At 50.3% G+C, this 19606-nt stretch overlaps 2 protein-coding genes across 3 annotated transcripts in view; both read right to left on the bottom strand.

The window, feature by feature from the left end:
• The window catches only part of ADCY9 (adenylate cyclase 9), a 177859-nt gene extending 171717 nt beyond the window's left edge, over positions 1-6142 (bottom strand). Inside the window, exons 1-2 of the mRNA XM_067706814.1 lie at positions 5843-6142; positions 4121-4363 (exon numbers count right to left, since the gene is read on the bottom strand). The gene's annotated coding sequence lies outside the window, so the exon portion shown is untranslated. The remainder of the gene's footprint in view (positions 1-4120; positions 4364-5842) is intronic.
• Positions 6143-11803: 5661 nt separating this feature from the next.
• Positions 11804-19606, bottom strand: part of SRL (sarcalumenin) — a 35504-nt gene continuing 27701 nt past the window's right edge. For both annotated transcript variants that reach the window (XM_067706811.1, XM_067706812.1), the window contains 3 exons: positions 18160-18276; positions 16939-17172; positions 11804-15047 (listed from right to left, as the gene is read on the bottom strand). In XM_067706811.1, coding sequence (XP_067562912.1) covers positions 14236-15047; positions 16939-17172; positions 18160-18276 — 1163 coding nt within the window. In that variant the 3' untranslated portion in view covers positions 11804-14235. The remainder of the gene's footprint in view (positions 15048-16938; positions 17173-18159; positions 18277-19606) is intronic.

The following is a 19606-nucleotide window of genomic DNA, read 5'->3' as shown; positions in this document are numbered from 1 at the left end:
GTCACAACAGAATTATCAGCAAAGGGCTGTGGAGGATCAGCGACAATTCCGACTGTTAAGAAGGAAAGTGTCTTGGGACTTCCCTGGTGCCACAGTGGATAAGACTCCATGCTCCCAACGCAGGGGGCCCGGGTTCAATCCCTGGGCAGAGAACTACATCCTACATGCACGCCACAACGAAGAGTTCGCATGCCACCACTAAGGAGCCCAGGTGCTGCAACTAAGGAGCCCGCCTGCCGCAACTAAGACCCGGTGCAACCAAATAAATAAATTTTTTTTTTTAAAAAAAGGAAAGTGTCTTCCTGAAAAAGAAAAAAAAAAAAAAACAGCATTTGGGCTGGGCCTTGAAGGGTCAATGGAGAATGTGGAGAAGCAGACAGGTGCAGACTACAGAAACACTGTAAACATTTGGAAAACAGGGACGAAGCCCGTGTAAGAGCACCTTGAAGTCTGCTCGGCCCCCAATCTTACCCTGAGGCTGGTTGCGATCCAGCTTAGGCCTTCAGCTAGATCTAGGCTGGATCTTGCCCCCAATTTGAGAGAACCCAAGAGACCCAGACCATCCGCTTCTTACTTTCTCAGGTTCTATGGTATCTGTGGCACGTCCCACCCAATCTTAACCGCCCTCTTAACCACTCATCTTTTCTGTCTGTTTTGTCTGTTTTGCTTTCCCAACTCGACTAAAACACCAGATTCCTTGGGAACACAGTCAGGGGGCGTCTGTATCCTATCCCAGCCAGCGTGAGGCTGGGCACACAGTAAGTACCAGAAACCTCTTTGTTGACTGGTTGCTGTAGGCCCAAGAATCATGAGATGACAGTTTCACAGATAAGGCGAACAAGAAAGGGTAGCAATGTGTAACCCTCACCTGGGATAACAGTGAAGCGATTAGGAGAAGACATGTACCTCTGGTTTTAGGGTTACCTTTTATAGAACTGAGCTGAATTTAAATCAAGGGGTTCAGACTTGCTGGGTCATTCTGTGGGACTGCCCTGCATTTCCTGTATTTCACTTCTGCTCTCTGACCAAGTCCCAAGGTTCCTTTAATCTGTTTTTCTAGTTCCTGCTTGTCAACATCTTCCAATGAGACATTGTGTCTCATCCTTCCTCTTGGAAAGAATAATGGGAAGGACAGCAGAGTTGTCACTGCCAGTCTGGAGACCCATGGTCCAAAGCCAGAGGAGAGAGCACAGTCAAGGCCGGATGGAGGTGGGAGTGGAAAGGACCCCAAGACAGAGTACAACTTTCTACTGGGTGGACAAAACTGACAAGCAGGCACACTGGATAGGGTCAAAATCCAAACAGGTCCCCATGGGGGAATGGGGCAGCTCATGCTCCAACTCCCTAGGAGATGGTCAATCAAGGTAACCAAGTAGGAACAGGGTGGGAGGGGCAGGTGCAAAAAAGACCAAAGGCCCAGGTGGTGAGTTTAGGGATTATCTAGTCCAACCTTCTTCTCTAATCCCACAGTTGAGGTCCTCAAACATTCCCTCCTGTGACAGTCTAACCCATTTCCACCCAGTGTCTCTCTTCATCTTTGATGCTTCCAATCCATCCTCCACATTGCTGCCAGAGTGGTCTTTCTGCAACACAGTCGGTTCAAGTTGTCCCTCTATCTTCAGGATAAGGTCCAAAGTCCGTACAGCCTAAGAAGGCCCTTCTCTGCTAAACACAGACCTTCACGTATAATCTCCTGTCTTTACCCTACTCCTCTCCACCTTCCACTGACCTCATTCCACAGACAAAATACTGCACGACATTCCCCAAAGATGCAGTAGACTTACTCCCATCTGCCAGGAGAATTCCAATTTCAAGTGTCACCTCTTCAGTTAAATCTCCCCTCACGTCCCCTAGGAAGGATGAGTAAGTTTCTCTTCTGTGCTCCAAAAACACCTCTGTATAGCATTTATTACCGTGATTTGTACTGATTTACAGAGACAGAGACCATCCGGGTAGGGATGGGTTTTGACTTCTCACAGCCCTCCTTGCCCTTAGTTAGCATGATAGGAGCAGGTGGTCAAAAAAATGTTGACTTATAAAGAATGAACCCCTTTCCTTTATAAACACACAGTGAGCTCCTGGCAGAGCCCAATTAAAATCTAGGTTGTTGATGCCTAGATCAGGCCTCTCCTTCCTAGGTTGCCTCTTCTACCTGTTTTCCATGCCTATCTCATTGGATGCTCCTCACTGACCTGGACTTTGAAGCACTGGGACAGTGACAGACATTGGCAGAAGCAGGGACCCAAGCTGTCATCTTAAGGAGAGCCTTCTGTGCTCCTCCTAGGGAACTGTTTTGATGCCGAGGGGCTTTGAACCAAGCTGTAGGTGGTGACAGAGCAGGTTAGTCATCCCAGCCCATGCCCGTTCTCTGCTCAAGGGCCCCAGCACCTGTCACTTGTCTGTCTTGGGTGATACGGGAAATGGTGCTCTGAGCCAACTCTGGTCCCAGGGAGGGAGGGCTGTCACTGTGGCCAAGGTCTCCCCCACCCCTGGTGGTGAAAGCGGGAGTGATGGCCTCTACCTATCGGAGCAAACATAAAGGGACTCAGGGAGCACAGGGAATGGCCTCAGAAAAGCTGCAACCCGTGATAAAGGTCAAGGGACTCAGTTCACCACTCTTTGGGCCCCATCTGGAGAGACAGATGTGTAGGGCTTTCCACCTAAGCAGCTTGTCCTCCACTGCCTGCCCTCATTGGTGTGTCTTCATTTCCCCAAATTCAAGGCTCCCCGAGGAAAACACAAGGCATCCTCCACCACCCATCCCCCAGACTCATTTATTTTATAGCTGAATCTTGTTTCAAGCAAACTTAGCATGTAAAGTAGTGGGATAAACCTTCACTTAACTCTTTTCACCACAAAAAGCTCCTCAGATGCATTCGTTCACTGGTGGCTTACTGCATATAAGGATAATCTCTGCCCCCAGCAAAGAAAATAAGTTGCATATCCAAATTAGGGCACATACAGGAAACAATGCGATAAATCCTCTAGGGGAGGCTCACCAAGGTGAGTTTGGGAATCTGGAGGTGAATGAGTTTGAAGGAGTGGCATATGAGCTGGGCTTTAGAGAACAGGTTGGATGTGCCATTCAGAAATAGGTAGAACGGCCCTCCAGACGGAGGAGGTATCATCAGCAAAGGACTGGAGGGGGATCCACGGACTATGGATGGAATCAAATGTGAGGCAGATCCACGCGGAAACCCACAAGGGTGGGCTGAAACAGTGCATTCAACATGCCCAAGCCCCAGGGTCGCAGGCTATGGCACCCAGAGAAGGCTCTGGACAGCCAAAGTGCAAGAGGAACGCAAATACTGCAGCAGCAGGGTTTATCCTGGGTGAGGAGTGGGCCAGGATGAACCTGGGAATTAGACCACAGTTCAAATGCCAGCTCTACCCTTAAGAGCTGTGTGTTCTTGGACACGTTACCTAACCAAAGTCTTGCTTTTGTGCAAGGTCCCTCCCTAATACTTCCTACCGAGTAGATCACGGTGAAATGAAATGAGATCATGGCTAGGAAGCACCTGGCAGCGTCAGGCACACAGCAGGTGCTCAATATAGGTCAGGTTCCGTCTCCATGCTTGAGGTGTTGGGAAGATGAACAGCAAATGAAAGACTCTGGGGGACCCTTGAGGAAGGAAGAGGCCAATAAAAGAGGATTCTGAAGGAAGGGGGTGCTGAAGGAAGAGGAAGCAGGGAGGAAAGAGCCCAGTGCCTCTGAGCTGAGGTTTCTGCTCCATAGCAGGCCATTTTAGGGGTGCGGTAAAATGCTCCCGGCCACACTGGTCTTTGGTTCATCCCCAAAGAACCCTGTGTTCCAGGAACAGCACAGCGATGCAGTGAGCAGAACGGAGCTTGTGGGTGGAGCGCAGGAGTTGAGCAGGGAAGAGAGGCAGCACCTGGGCCCCTGCCCAGATGGTGGGGGGACCAGAAATCAGGAGGTGGGGAAGGCTGGCTGCAGAAAGAGAAATGTTTTTAACTCCAAAGATATCCTCTACTAGGAAAGGCAAAATGTCCAAGGTTTTGGGGTGGTTTTTTTTTCAGATCTATATACCTACTCTTTTAACTTGAATAACCTGGCTTATCACAAAGCGGCAGGAGAGACACCAACAGGCTCGGGACTCACCTCTGCAGACAGCCTCCAGTCCCTCCAGCTGCACCCCAGCCCCAGAGAGGAGAGGCACAGCTAAGGATCTTCAGGGTGATTCTCCATAGAATCCAGTCTCTATGTGCTCCTCTTTCATCTGTTCATCCCACCAACATCCACAGAGGGACTACTATACACAAGACAAGATCCTGGAGAGGCAGATGTCAGCTTAGTTGTCCACATCTCCATCCCTCGAGTTGTTTCTCTAGTCAGTTTCTTTATCTGTCAAATGGAGAAAATGGATTTATGGCAAGATGCAATGAGATAATGAACATACCTGGCATAGAGTAAGTGCTCAAGAAATGTAAACTATTGTTATACTGGTAGAAGCAAGATTGCATGTTATGCTGGTTATCTTTCATTTGTTTCCCCCCACCTCAGCCCTGTACATTCTACATCTTTTTCCACCCTGTGCAGTGCCCTAGAATTGCTCTGTATGGACTAATCAAGACTCCCTTGCCCCTGACTTCCCATTGGGTTTGGTGCATGGGGAGCGAGATTAGAGGGAGGGAGAAATTGAAGACAAGGCTTTTATTCCCCCAACTCCCTTCCTGAGCCCCTTGACCCAAAGTCCCAGCTCTAGGAAAATGACCTTCCACACAGCCTCCCTGCCTCCAGGCATACAGGTGGTAAGATCCCACTGTGACTAGCCCCAGAATATTTCGCTCTCCATAGTTGTTTCCCTACACTCTGCCTCAAATTATGCAATTGAAATATGCCGTCTGTTTCCTACTGGCCCCTGACATACAGGGTGAAGGAGTGTGGGAAAAGGCCTGGGGATCAGGAGACCTGGATTTGAGTCCCATCTCTCCTCCTCACTGGCTCTGTGACCCTAAGCCAGTTTCTCCTTCCCTAGGCCTCAGCTTCCTTATTTGTAAAAAGAATAGCTCTTTTGTCCTACAGTTCCCCGCCACCACTGGGCATTCTGTGAAGTTAAACCCAGGAAAGGGATGCATATAAGGAAGTAGAGCTGCCTTGGGCAGAGGGCAGGTGAGGCAGCTAAGCCACACACCAACGCATTCTTCCCCAGGAATCACCTAACCCCTTTCCAAGGACTTTCCTTTTCCTCTCAGGCCACCAGGGTACCAGATACCCAGATGATCTCCGCTCCAAAGCAACAGCAAAGAAAACTCAGGGAATTAAAAGAAATTCCCTTTACTTTCAGTAAGCAGCTGGCCAACCCTGGTTTAGCCACAGAGGTCCCTTCCCAATTTCTAGTGTGCACAGGGGTCCAAGCACAGAAGCCAGTAAACACTTGATGCCTACAGGGCTGCAAAAGAAGGGGCATCTGGGGCAGAGGGACCTAAACCAGCATCCTGTCTGAAGACCCTAGATAGAGATCCCTGTCGCTGGGCATGCATCAAGTAAAGGCTAATGACCACTTGATGAGGTATTACAGAATCTCTGAAGTCCTTTTTAGCTCCTGAAATTAGTGACTCAGGAAAACCCAGGAGCCACAAGAAAGACATTCTAATAATATCACCCTCCATGGCCCCCTAATCTGAAGTTTCATTTGCCCTAAGTGCTTTCCCACCTGCGGTCACCCAGAAATAGAAGAAAGTGAGCAAGGTAAGGCTGGGTTTCTGTCCTAAAGGACAGGAAGAGAGGGCAATGTGGATTCTAGCTTTACAAGCTTCTCTGAATTTCTGGCGGGGGGAGGGAAGTGGAATAACCTCCTAAAATTATCAGTTCCTGTTTTACCTGATGTTTGACCGCAGGTGAAAACCACAACATAGTAACTGCCAGCACCAATTTGCCTTTGACGTTCTACACGTCCCCCAAATGCCTCCAGAAATCTGTGGCTTCACCCCATAACTCTGAGCAAGTTCAAGGCCTTTCCCGACCCCAAATGAAAACTTCTGAGCCCCTCCGGGCTTCCAGCGGTCGGACCGCGCAGAGACGGCTGGGTGGACGAGCCTACACCGCAGCCAGGCCCAAGGTCGGCCTCCGCTCAAAAGACAGTAAAGGCCGACAGAGCGAAGCTCCTGCGCCCCGCGGGGAGGAGACCCCGCTGCCCACCCCGCTCCGCCACCGGCGCTGAGTCACCGCCCGCCCCGACTCAGCCGAGCCCGCGTCCCCGGGAAGCGCCGCCGAGCGCCTGCGCATGCGTGATCCCGGGAGCGTTATCGGGAGCTCGCAGCCCTGGAGGAGGCGGGGCCCGACCGCGGGCACGAGCGGAGGCGCGTGCGCAGGGCGCGCTCCCGTGAGCGAGGCTCAGCCGGAGCGAGGTTCAGCCGGAGCCGGGCTTCGTGGCTGGGGGTAGTACTTCCGTAGGGTCGCGGTGAGGAGCCTTTCGGGGATAACAATTTGCGAGTCAAGAGCCGGGCTTGAGGGGCGAGGCCAAGTTCCGGCTCCGGGAAACGGATTCCCCCACCCTCACGACCCTGGTCCAGAAATGCCCTGCTCTGGGCCTCGGTTTCCCCTGGAAGGCGGGGGTGGGGGTCGTGCACCGACGAAGGTTGAGGCCCTGCGGCCGCGGCGTTCACCTCGGACTGGACCGGGCCGCGGTGAGAATTTGGACCACAGCGCCCGAGGCCCCCAAACGCGTTGGTCGCTGGTCGGGGAGACCCGTCCCCGCGCAGGAAGCCGCCCCCGACCCCCTCAGGAGCCCGTCTCGCTGGATGATCTGAGACCAGAGGCCGCGGGCCAGGAGCACCCATGTCCTCGTCTGGCCCGGGTCACACAGACCTGCGTGTCCTCTTGTCTGCTGGCCCTGGTCACCTGGGCTGGAGTGACCGAAACGTCACGAGGTCCAGAGAAGGAACACAGATTTGCTTCTGCCCCGGGGCTGGTAGGGGCCCAGGGCCCAACAGGGGCTCCTAAGTAGGGCCAGAATGTTGGGGTGGGCTCCTTCCCGCCGCCTCCTTACCAGGCTCCAGCTCCTAGTTCCCAGATCCTAGGAGTGGGTCAGCGTCGAGGGAGGACAGAAACCTGGTACCCCCCCACCCATCAGGCCATGGATCACTGTCAGAGGAGCATTGCCCGTGGGACACTATCTGAGTAGCTGAAACAGGCTCCTTGGTGCTAAGCTCTCACCTCTCCAGTCAGCCCCAGTGCTGCTGCCTGCAGAGACTTCCCTGCTTCTTTTGGCCTTCTCTGTTAAGATATGGAGTGGCCTCGAACCCAGGTTCCTTGGGCTTCCATTTAAGTGCTAGTTTTCCCTAATTCACCTCATTTCACCTTGATTCCTCACTGGCCACACAGATGTCTTCCTTTTTGTGGGTTTGGGCCCTTGATGTTCCCCCAGAATCCACCCCGCTGGCCTCTGACCTTCCAAACCCACCCATCCCTCAAAGTGTAGCTAGGGGCTTCCCTGGTGGCGCAGTGGTTGAGAGTCCGCCTGCCGATGCAGGGGACACGGGTTCGTGCCCCGGTCCGGGAAGATCCCACATGCCGCGGAGCGGCTGGGCCCGTGAGCCATGGCCGCTGAGCCTGCGCGTCCGGAGCCTGTGTTCCGCAATGGGAGAGGCCACAACAGTGAGAGGCCAGCGTACCAGGAAAAAAAAAAAAAGTGTAACTAGCGTTCTACTCCCTTCCCAAGCTCCGTAACCCACTGGCTGTCTCAGTATTCTCAGGAGATGAATTCTCAACAAAGGAAATCTATTAAATGCTTAAGTAAATTACACAGTCTATATGTATTGGTCAGACTTTTCAAATAATTACATTTGCAAATGAAAAAAAAAAATCCTCTGCCAGACCATGTATCCCCATGTATGATTTAGAAATTGTGGTCACTTCATCCCAGAGGTCTTCCCTGGTCACTTGGGTTCCATGACTGTATCCCTAATTGGATTGTTAGCTCCCCAGGGCAGAGACTATGCCTGAATAAATATGTAAGAATTCCTAGGCTTTTGAAGTTGCGGTGGAAAAAAATCCAGAAGTCTGGAGAAAATGGAAGTAGAACAAATAAAATTTTTTGCACTCTTCACAAAGACAAAATCACTCTTTTTAACGTGTCAAAAAAATGTACTATCATAACTTGGCCTATGCTCCAGATTAGCACAAGTCAGTGTGATAGAATATAGTAGAAAGAATAATGGGACGGACAGAAAACTGGCCTTTTAGTTTGGTTTGTCATGTTTTAACAGGGTGAACTTGGACTTAACTTCTCTGGATATGCAGTTTCCCCATGCTGGATTTGGATTTAAGGATAAAAAATATACCTGCCCCATCTACTTTACAAGATGATCATGGTAGAGATCAAATTGAAATGGAATTAAGGGTTTGGTTTTTTTCTTTTAATATTTTTTTGTTGTTGCTCAGGAAATAATCCTCAATAATCTTTTTAATGAAAATTACTTTTAAATGATAATTTTTTTTTTTTGTTATTAACAAGCTTCAAGGTACTGACCGAACATTAAAAAAATCAGACAATGCTCAGTTTTTGCCAGTTTGTAAAGAGGAGGGAAAGGGATCAGAAAGAACAGTGTCACCAAATGTGACCCTGGGCAAGTAACCTAACATGACCTGTAGGGTAAGTCAGACTTCAGATAGAATTCTGGCCCTCCCAAATACACAGGGCCATCATCCCAACCGCTCTGACCATCAGTCTCCTCATTAGTAAAGTATGATTAATAATAGTAATAACATTTACTGAATGCTTTCTGTGGGCTCTGTACTATTTCAAACATGTTGCATTATTAAGTCATTTAATCCCCTCAACAGCCCCATGAGAGAGGGACTATTAATGTCTCCATTTTGTGGGTGAGGAAACTGAAGCACAGAGAAGTTAAGTCATTTGCCTAGGGCTGCCCAGCTACTAAGTGGTGGAGCCCAAGACGAATCCCAAGCACTCTGACTCCAGAGCCTGTGCTCGTGTCTGTGCTGGACGGCTCCTTCCCTGTGGGGTTATTTTGAGGATTAAATGAAATAAGGCAGGGAGTTCCCTGGCAGTCCAGTGGTTAGAACTTGGCACTGTCACTGCCGTGGCCTGGGTTGGGGAACTAAGATCCCGCAAGCCGAAGAGCTGGCCAAAAAAAAAAAAAAAAGGAAACAAATGAAGTACATACAGCACTCAGTGTGGCCTGGCACACAGCTGTTAGAATTACTGCATTATCTTAAGGTATAAGAGTGGTAATGTCTATAGGTCTATAGACCAGTTCCTGGCGCAAAGGAGTGCTCTAGAAGTTGTTTCCCTTCCCCACTGACTTTATGGGAAAACAGAGAACAGTTTCCAAAGTGCAAGCACACACAGAATATGCTCATTTATGCATGTCATTTTTGTATGCTTTGGATAAGAGGTTGGCGCAGGGGATACCTCAGAACCTGTTGAATCCACCTTCGCTGCATTGCTCTACTCTCATTTTTTTGTCTTTCTTATGGTTCTTTTTTATTGCCTTTATGGTCTTCTAAGGAAAAATTCAAGTTTCCCTGGATTGGGAAAAGATTTGAGCCGAATGTCACAGAAAGTGGAATTGGCTTGTAATGTTGTCTGAAGGCTCAGACTTTGGGGGACACATGAAAAGCCCAGGGACCATTGGGATGTCCTCCTCGGGTGAAATCTTCCTGGGTCTCCACCCTGGGCTGGGCACCCCCTACACACATCTGCCTGCACACATGCTCCCATGATCTGAAATCCACACACTGTTCATACAGTTACTTCACAGCCATGCCCACCTCCCCACCTCAGACGTCCCCATTGCCCATGGACCTTCTCTACACAACACACAATGCACACGCTCTCGACATCTGCATCTGCTGCCCGACACACACCCACACACAGACTTTACACGCATGCGTTTGCATGCTCCTTACAGATCCCCCTGTAACCCCCAGATCTTCAGGGGACACATACACATAGCTGTAGACTCTCCATCCACGACATCCCTCATATCATCAGGCTATGTTTAGAATGGTCTTTGATTTTGCTTTCTGCATTTTGCCCTTCTGTTTCTCTATCATCCTAATGACAGACTTAACATAAATGTAGTAGGATGAGGCTTGTGAAACAGCACAATTTTGAACATGTCAGCAGGGTCTGTTGTGTTTTATTTATCTTCAGAACAGACCTCACCTACCTTGCCTTTTCCTGGGAAAAGCTCCATGTTCTTCCATTCGTGGGAAAACAATGGTTGCAGTTATGGGCAGGGCCAGTGACTTTGTGGGGTGGGTGGCAGCAGCAGCCTTAGTTAGAGCAGCTTGCTCAGCTGATCAGTCTGTGGAATGTGGGCCCCCTAATCGGAAGGAGGCCAAGGGGAGGAGGGCATTGCCTTAAGATCAGCCCCCACCTCAGCAGAAGCCAGAGCAGACGGCCTCGCACTGAATTCGCTGAGTCCAGCATCCTCTCCGGTGTGAGCCCATCAGTGCTGGCGTGGGTTAGCTCTCACACTCCCCTTTTGCTTATCCCCAACCTCCCACCAACACCCCAGGGCCCAGTTCTTTTCCTTTTGGGAACATGCTCACGCCAGGACAGTAAGGTGTGGCGGGAAGGGCACAGCCCGGGGAGGCAAGGACCGGCTTGGGTTTCCGTAAAGGCAGGTACCAGCAGGAGTGTGACACGCTGTGGGGGAGGCACCATCCTTACGTTCAGGCCTGACCTCTAGCATCTCCACCTGAGCCTCAGGTGCCAGGTGGGCAGCCACGTGGTTGAGGGCATGGACCAAATGCTGTGACCGCCTGGGCCAGCTCTGTGGGACAGAAGCTTCAATAACTCCTATTAATGGGCTACTGCTACAGAGGCCAGGGAAAATGACAAATTCAAGGTGATGAGGAGAGAGTATTACTTCAAGTTTCCAATTGTACAACAGCCTTAGTTTCAGAGCCGGCTGAAGGAACGAGTCACCTTTGACACCAGGAGGCTAGAAGCAGGAGGGAGGTTCCAGAAAATGCTGGGAGGGCGTCCCAATCAAGGGTGGGCAACTTATACATTTTCAGTCTATCCCCAAGAAACTTAGAAATTAGTATACAGGGGACTTCCCTGGTGGCTCAGTGGTTAAGAATCCGCCTGCCAACGCAGGTGACATGGGTTTGAGCCCTGGTCTGGGAAGATCCCACATGCCGCGGAGCAACTAAGCCCACGCAACGCAACTACTGAACCTGGCATGCTCTAGGGCCCACGTGCCGCAACTACTGAAGCCTGTGTGCTAGAGCCCACGCTCCGCTACAAGAGAAGCCACCGCAATAAGAAGCCCGCGCACCGCAACGAAGAGTAGCCCCCACTCGCCACAACTAGAGAAAGCGCACGTGCAGTAATGAAGACCCAATGTAGCCAAAAATTAAATTAAATTTTTTAAAAAAACGAAATTAGTACAAGGGGTGAGAGGCGACGGGAGGAACGAATAGGTGGAGCACAGAGGATTTCTAGGGCAGTGAAACTACTCCGTAGGATGCTACAGAGATGGACACATATTGTACATTTGTCCAAACCCATAGAAGGTACAACACCAAGAGGGACCCTAATGTCAACTCTGGACTCGGGGTCACTATGACGTGTCAATGTAGGTTCATCAGTTGTAACAAATGTACCCTCTGGTGGGGCGTTGATATTGGGGGAGGCTGTGTGGGGAGGGGGTATGTAGGAAATCTCTGCCTTCCTCTCAATTTTGCCGTGAATCTAAAACTGCTCTTTAAAAACTTAAAGTCAATAAAAATCAGTACACTCCACTAGATAAAAGGAATAAAAAGAGATTACACTGGTTGGAGGCAACGAGAAAGCACGAGGCATTAAAGAGAGATTGGAACTTTATTATTGAGACTTTCTCCCTGATGAACTCAGAACGGAAAGAGCACTGGAAAGGTTCTGCTTCGGAGAGAAACAGCAACTGTTCAGGCACAAACGTTCATAGATACTCCTCCTGGGGGAATCTCTGGATTCCGAATCCCCCCCAGTTCCCCACTACCCCCCACCCTCACCCAAAGAGTCAGAATTCTGCTCGACATCCACCTCCACAGAGCAGGGCACAAAACAGCACTTAAAGCCCCAGCTGGTTGACAAGCCTGCGGGAAGTCAGAAAGAAGGGAAGTCAAGGGGTGAACAGAGGAACAGAAGGAGTAAGAAAAGTTAGCTGGATGGAGAAAAGAAAAGGGAGGAAAGATCGCTGATGATGTCGCCCTCCCCCCCAGAAAATATAAATATTGTATGAATGTGTTCGTCTCATTTCAGCTGCTTCCCCCAAAGCAGTGGTGACCGCAGCAGCTATGACAATGCCCAGTTCTCCACTTTTTCTTCCCCTTCTTCACTGGGAAAAACAGATATGCCAAGAGTAGCCGAGGGCAGGAAGGGGCATTAAGGAGCAAAGTGGGAGGGCAGCCCCTTGAGAGTGCAAAGGATGGGAGATGAAGCCAGGGCTGTTTGTTAATGAGAAGGAAGCAGCTCCCCAGGTGCTGGTCACCAGGCTCCTTGGATGCTCCTGGCAGACTTTGCTTCTCTGGTTGCCTCTGTCCTTAGAGACAACATCCTGATGGCGGTGGGGCCTCTGGTCTTCTTGTGGGAGGTCCCGGGTCCTCCAAAAAGCCAAAAGAGGCAGCCTCTGATGCAGCACTCGCTGGAGTGCTAATCATTCTGAGAAACAGGAATTCCGGGATTGCAGTTCTCCATGTGGGCCTAATCTGATCACCAATTTGCCAATTTGCCTCCACTGCCTAATCCTCAGGGCGCCTCTCCCTCTGCTTCGTCTTCACTGTCCTTCTGGTCCTGGTGACCCCCTGGTGCTGGTGGGTCCTCCTGGTGAAGACAGGTCACTCCCAGGAGGGGCCAGCTCAGTAGTCACTCGGCAGGAGGAGGCCCTCGGGGCAGCCGGGCCGGGCCGGGTCTCCTGGACTTAGACTCTTCACCCACCCACTTCCCATCAAGAGGCTTGTCCCCTCCAGGCTCTTCCTTCCGTCCCCCATCCCCATTGCCCTCCGTCAGGCAGGCATGACTCTCATAGCTAGCTCCTCCTCTGTGCCCTCAGGCATCTGTTATCTCCCTAATCTCTCTTGGACAACATAATACACACACATTCACACTCATTGGTATTTGAAGGCCAGGCTCCCCTACCATGTGCGCTCGGTGGGTATCGGCATCAAGTTCAGGTGGGAAACTGAAGGTCAGGCCTAGGTTGCCACCAGCACCAAGCGGCTGGTGCTGGTTCTGACTCCTGGGAAATTGCTCCGAGTTTTGAGTGTCAGCGCATCAGGGAATGGAGAAGAAGGGAAAGGAAAAGCCATGTGATGAAAACCAGGAAGGAACGAATCTTCTGCCAAGTGTCTCCACGGAGAAGCTGTGGCAACAGCAAGAAGCTCTCCACTGTCCCCTCTGAAACCCAAAGCCTCTGGGGTCTGAGTTTTCCAAGACATGCAATAGACACAGACACACTGCAAACCAATTAACCCTCTGAGCCCTGCCGGGACTTTCACTGAAGTCACTTCCAACAAGTAAATTACCTGAATGCATGGAACAGTCACCCTCCTCTTGGGGCCAAGGAAGGGACTGAGCTTCCTGGCTGGCTTAGAAAACAATGCCAGAGAAATGGCCTGGGGGAGGCAGATCCTTCTAGCCAGAAACTCTTGTTCTCTCTTAGCATTCTGGTATCCTGAATCGTTCCACACCCCTTGGGGAGAGGGGAGAGGCCTGGGGGTAGGCTCAACACCCAGGTTGATTCAGACCCTGAGAGACTGTCTCCTGTTGAAGCCAACCCAAGCTCAAGAGGCAGCCGAGGGCTGGGGACAAACAGAAGACTGTGTGGAAGGCAGCCACGTGGACAGAGCAGACAGCCCTACGGAACTCAAATCTCCTCTAGTTTCCCAGCTTACCGGGGGAAAAAGGAATTTCAGCTGCTTTTAGCTCATGTGATGCTTGTTAATCCAGTTTACACTAGAATTTAGCTGCTCTCTGTCCCTCCAAGAGGGGATCCAGGAAAAGCAGGTGTGGCCTGACGTGCCTCAGTCAGGCCCCTAATTGAAGCAACAAGACAAGCATGCCACAATTCACAGTTTCCACTCTCCCACCTCGACCCACCCCTTACCCCACCAACTGGCCTCAATTAACTCCCAAATCTCCAACGCGTAACGGTTCCTGCCAGTGTGGCTCAAAGGGTTAATAAACCAGGACTTCTCAGACAGTTAGGACACAAGCTCATTCACCAACAGGAGCCCGAGAATGGTGACACAGCAACCTAGGGTTTCCTATAGCGATTCTTTGGGGTTTCACCACACCCTGTTTTGTCACAGTTGAGAGCACCTGGATTCTTCCCCAGCCCAAGGCTTCCCAGGAGGCTGGGGAGCTCCTGGGTGATGGCCCGCTCAATCTTATCCAGAAAGCAACCTCCCATGTAGGAACACTGCTGGGACAGGAGCTTGAAACTGGAGATAGGGTTGATGCCAAAGAAGTCCTTATAGGCCTCGCGGTTGGGAAGGTCAAATTTGCTGACGTTGGTCTTTGCCAGGATGGTCTTGAAGATGTAGAATTTATCAGGGTCTTCCACGATGTCCTTAAAGACCAGTTCCCCATCACTGAAGAAGGTCATTTTGTCCTTGTATGTCTGCAGGTAGCGGTCGACCAGGAGGGCGTGAATGCGGACCCGGATGGCATGCTGGCGGATGAAGGCAATCTTGTTCTCCAGCCTGTTCTCAATCACCTGATTCAGGTCTTCCAGGAGGGAGATCTCTTCCCTGAGAAACAGGTCCCAGTGGGTGTCAGGCTTGTAGTCATATGGCCAGAAGGAGCTGACGTACACCCTTGGGGGCTCCGTGACGTTGATGAGCGGGGCCAGGCTCCAGAAGAGGGCCCCATAGACCCTCATGAGCATCTGCATGGCCAGGTTGTCAGCTTTGTTCAGGATGATCCTTATTTGGGACTCGCGCCCCTTCAGCTGGCGGAAGAGCATCTCCAGCTCCAGACCCACGTCCAGCTTGGTTGGGTCAAAGACAACAAAGATGAGGTCCGCTCTGTCGATGAACCACTGGCACACGTCGTTGAACGGGTAACCTTGGGGACAGGAAGCGAGAAGTCAGGCTGGGCAGGCACCACCTCAAGCCCCTCGCCCCTCTTTCCAGAACCAGACCACTCCGTGGCTCAAAGGGAGTAACGGCATCAGGGAGTTTCTGGGTTTCTAAAGACTTTTAAAGAATTAATTACATATCTCCTGTCCCTTGTCAACCCTCAATCAAGAATGACCTGGTGGGGGGACTTTCCTGGTGACGCAGTGGTTAAGAATCTGCCTGCCAATGCAGAGGACACAGGTTTGAGCCCTGGTCTAAGAAGATCCCACATGCCACAGAGCAACAATGCCTGTGCACCACAACTACTGATCCTGCGCTCTAGAGCCCGTGAGCCACAACTACTGAGCCCACGTGCCACAACTACTGAAGCCCATGCGCCTAGAGCCTGTGCTCCGCAACAAAAAGGAGCCACCTCAATGAGAAGCCAGTGCACCACAAGGAAGAGTAGCCCCCGCTCACTGCAATTGGAGAAAGCCTGCTGGCAGAAATGAAGACCCAACGCAGCCAAAAATAAATAAATAAATAAATAAATTTATTTTTATTAAAAAAAAGGATGGCCTGGGGAATTCCCTGGCAGTCCAGTGGTTAGTACTCCGTGCTTTCACTGCTGAGGCTGAGGGTTCAATCCCTGGATGGGGAAATAAGATCCCACAAGCCGCATGGCAAGGCAGGGGAAAAAAAAAAGAACGGCCTGATCCTTGTTTTAATCCACAATGGAATCCAAGACTCCAGGAAAGCAAAACACTTTTTCCAAATGGAGATTTTCCCACTGTCTGCAAAGATCTGGGCAGTGGCAAAGATGCTGAAGGAAAAATGTCAGGGAATTAGAAGGAATAAAAGAGAAGGTGCCTTACTTAGGGGAAAGAAACATGGACCTGCCATCAAGACCTGGACTAGAACTTGGGCCCTGCCACTGGCCAGCTGAATATTAAATGCTTCTAAGCCTTAGCATTTTAGCTGCAAAATGACAAGAAGAACAATAACACCTAAGATGATATAAAGATTACGATGTTGCTATAAATTTAGCAAAGCACCAAACTAAAACTGCCAGCCTGTCACACAGCCAGCTCAATACATCCTTTAATTTACTTCCACAATGAGAGGACTAGGAATACCTGTCTTGAAATGTTTCTACAATGATCAATCAGTAATGCATAAAATTATCCTATGCATTATAGGAGTGCAATAAAGATTAATTTATTATTATAATTATTAGTGATAATATTATTACTAGCCATAAAACAGGGTTCTGGTTATAACCAAAATGAGAGTTATAACCATAAACTGAGATCCACCATCTGGTCATATATTCCTACAAATGCCCCGTTATGACTCATCTCTGCAGACGGCCCTGCATCATAGTGACACTAAGTGGCACTCCCCTGCCACCTGAAGGCAAGCAGAGCTTTGGAAAGTCTGAGACAGGCTTCTATTGAAGCAGGCCTGGTAAAGCAGGTACTGGGACTAGGGAGAGTTGAAAGTCAGGTTTAACTCAGATCCAAGTTAGCCAGAGGTCAAGTACATGTGGACTGGGATCCAACGAGTCCAGGCTCTCGATCACCCGGACACCATGGGCCTCCCAAAGACAGCTCAGCCCCAGCACAGACCTCAAGGAGCTCCTGACAGAGAAGACCAGGCTTCCCCTTGGGAAAATGCTGATGGCCTCCAAACCTGATCAGTCCTTGGGAAGGGAAAAGGATGAGGTACCCCACACCTAAGAGGCACCACAGTGACAACAAGGGGCTGGAAGCAAAGAATGCATCCCCTGGTCTTGGACAACACTAGCCTCTCCCACGTCTGCCTACCATCCACTGTCTAAAATATTAACAGTTTTCTAAGACAGCGCTCATGCTGTTCAGAAATGATTGTTAAATTACCTCTTTCTTGTTGCTTGCGGTTCTCGATGATGCCTGGCGTATCCACAAATGTGACCCGCTCCAGAAGTTTGTGGGGAACCTCAATGCCGATCAGCTTCTCCAGGAAATTCTGGCCAAACTTCTCAAGGGGCGAGAATGACCGGGCACTGTCAGCAGCCATGACGATACCCTCGATGGTCTTCAACTTGGGCCCGTGCATGAGGACCGTGAACTCGGAGGTGGTGGGCTCGGCGCCTGCACACACAGGCATGGGGTTAAAGGGAACACAGTCATCTCTGGGGAAGCAATCCACCACCAAGGACATGGACAAGCAAGATGTTTCACGGAGGGCTTGCCACAGGCGTTGGATACTATGTTTGCTAACCTAGTGGCTTCTTTTATTTTAATTGTGATAAAATATACATAACATAAAATGTACCATTTTAACCATTTTTAAGTATACAGTTCAGTGGGATTAAGAACATTCACATTGTTGTGCAACCATCACCACCATCCATCTCCAGAATATTTTCATCTTGACAAACTGAAACTCTGTCCCCATCAAACACTAACTCCCATTCCCCCACCCCCCGCCCCTAGAATCTCTCCTGCACTTTCTGTCTCTATGAATTTGACTACTCTGGGACCTCATATAAGTGAACTCATACAATATTTGTCCTTTTGTGTCTAGCTTATTTCACTTAGCATAATGTCTTCAAGGTTTATCCATGCTGTGGCATGTATTAGAAATTCATTCCTTTTCAAGGCTGAATAATATTCCACTGCATGGATGGAACACGTTTTTTTATCCACCATCCATTGATGGATGTTTGGGTTGTTTATAGCTCTTGGCCTTGTGAATAATGCTCTGTGAACATGGGCGTAACTGCTGGTATCTTGCATGTAATCTTCATTATTATATTGAAGACACGTATGAATATTTTAATTTTTCTTTTTTCTTTTTTTAATGTCATATTTTATTTTTTTAATTGAAGTATAATTGACTTACAATATTATGTTAGATTCAGGTATATGACAGAGTGATTCAATAGTTTCATACATTACAAAATTATCTCCACAATAAGTCTAGTTACCATCAGTCACCACACAAAGTTATTACACTGTTGTTGCCTATATTCCCTGTGCTGTACATTACGTCCCCTGAATGTTTTCATTCTTCAAAATGCTTTTTACATATGACACTAAAATACCAACAATCACACAAGAAAGTCTCACTGTTACCTGTATAGAGCTGGTAGCGAGTGTTTTCCAGCCCAAGGAGATAGTTTATCATGGTGGATTTGCCAACACTCCACGGTCCCAGGAACAGCACCATTGGCTTGGATGTGATTTCCCCATCTGTGGGCAGCAGGGATGAGACATGGAGGTGAACTCACAAAGCTCCTTACTGAGGAGGGACAGGGCTCTTCACTCTGCGTCCCAGACAGTCCATCTTGAGTTGTGGGATTCTACCCTGGACCAGAGAGCGTGTCACCATCAGGGGCACATCTCATGCTATGTTAGTGCAATGACCCAGTTAGAGGACATGGGAAGACAGCATTTGGGCCATGCACAGATCCGCAGCACACCGGCCCCAGAGTGGAAGGGATCAATTGAAGTCAACACCTCCTGGTTCAGATCTGGGGGCGAACGGTTCATAAAAGGGGCAGGAGAGAGCAGCCATGCAGGGAGAGGCTGAAATGCCGCTATCTGGATTGGTAACCAAACAAAGGACACAGAAGAGGCTTATACACCCTTGGATGGTCTGGACTCGGGCGCTGCCTGTCCCCTGCCTGCCTCCCCTTAACTGCACCTCTCGACACCCCTCCTCAGGCTCAGCCCAAGCCAGGCTCCAGGGCCGGTCTCAAATATTAGTCTCCAAAGTCCACAGCACATTTGCCCGTCTCCGAGACCAAGCGCTGACTCGGCAATTCTCGGGTTCTTGTCCCATGTTGGGGAGAACACCCTGCCTGGGCTTCCCCAGTTGGGGTCCCTGAGCAGGAAAAGCAGAATTCTCCAGGGCTCAGGGAAGGGGCAGTGAGAGGCTTCTTCCTGCTGACTTACAGCCCCTCCTTGAGCCCTGAGACCAAGATGGTGTCTTGTGAGGGGAGAGCACATATTTATTACCTGAAATTGGTACCAGGCCATGCCCCTTCCTCCCTGCTGGTAAAGACACTCAGTGAGTCCTTCGCACTGCTGGGTGTCAACCCCTGGCTCGGGGACAGGAAGGGACTGGCGGGCTGGGGGTTGGGGGTGGCAGGAGTCCCCAGTTACAGCCACAGAGTTCCTACAAGAAGCCTTTTTCCCCAGGCCCAGGCCACGCCAAGGGGAACTGGGCCTTCCAGCTCTCCCCCGAGACCACTCCAGCAGGCTTTGCTGGCTGCTGTTCCCGCTCTCTGCAGCAGGGGGCGGCACTGGCACACGCAGGAGGCTGCAAGTGAGGGACCCAGCAGGGAGGTCACACAGGAGGCTGCCCAGGGGCACAGAGGAGCCCTGGCACTGGCGAGAGACGAAGGGAGAGGAGGGAGCCTGGAAAGTGAGATCAGGACACTGGGATGCTCTCCCTACAGAGAAACCATCCCCCTGGGTCGCCTGTCGAAGAAGATTGCAAGGGAATTGTGAAAAAGGAAGAAGGAGAAAGTTACCACTCCTAATTCCAGCTGTGTGGTCTGAGTAGCCCAGCATCTCT

This window comes from Pseudorca crassidens, chromosome 15, assembly GCF_039906515.1.
Source record: "Pseudorca crassidens isolate mPseCra1 chromosome 15, mPseCra1.hap1, whole genome shotgun sequence".
NCBI lineage: Eukaryota > Metazoa > Chordata > Mammalia > Artiodactyla > Delphinidae > Pseudorca > Pseudorca crassidens.
Note: the sequence above shows the minus strand (reverse complement) of the source record. Positions and strands in the feature narration are given on the sequence as shown.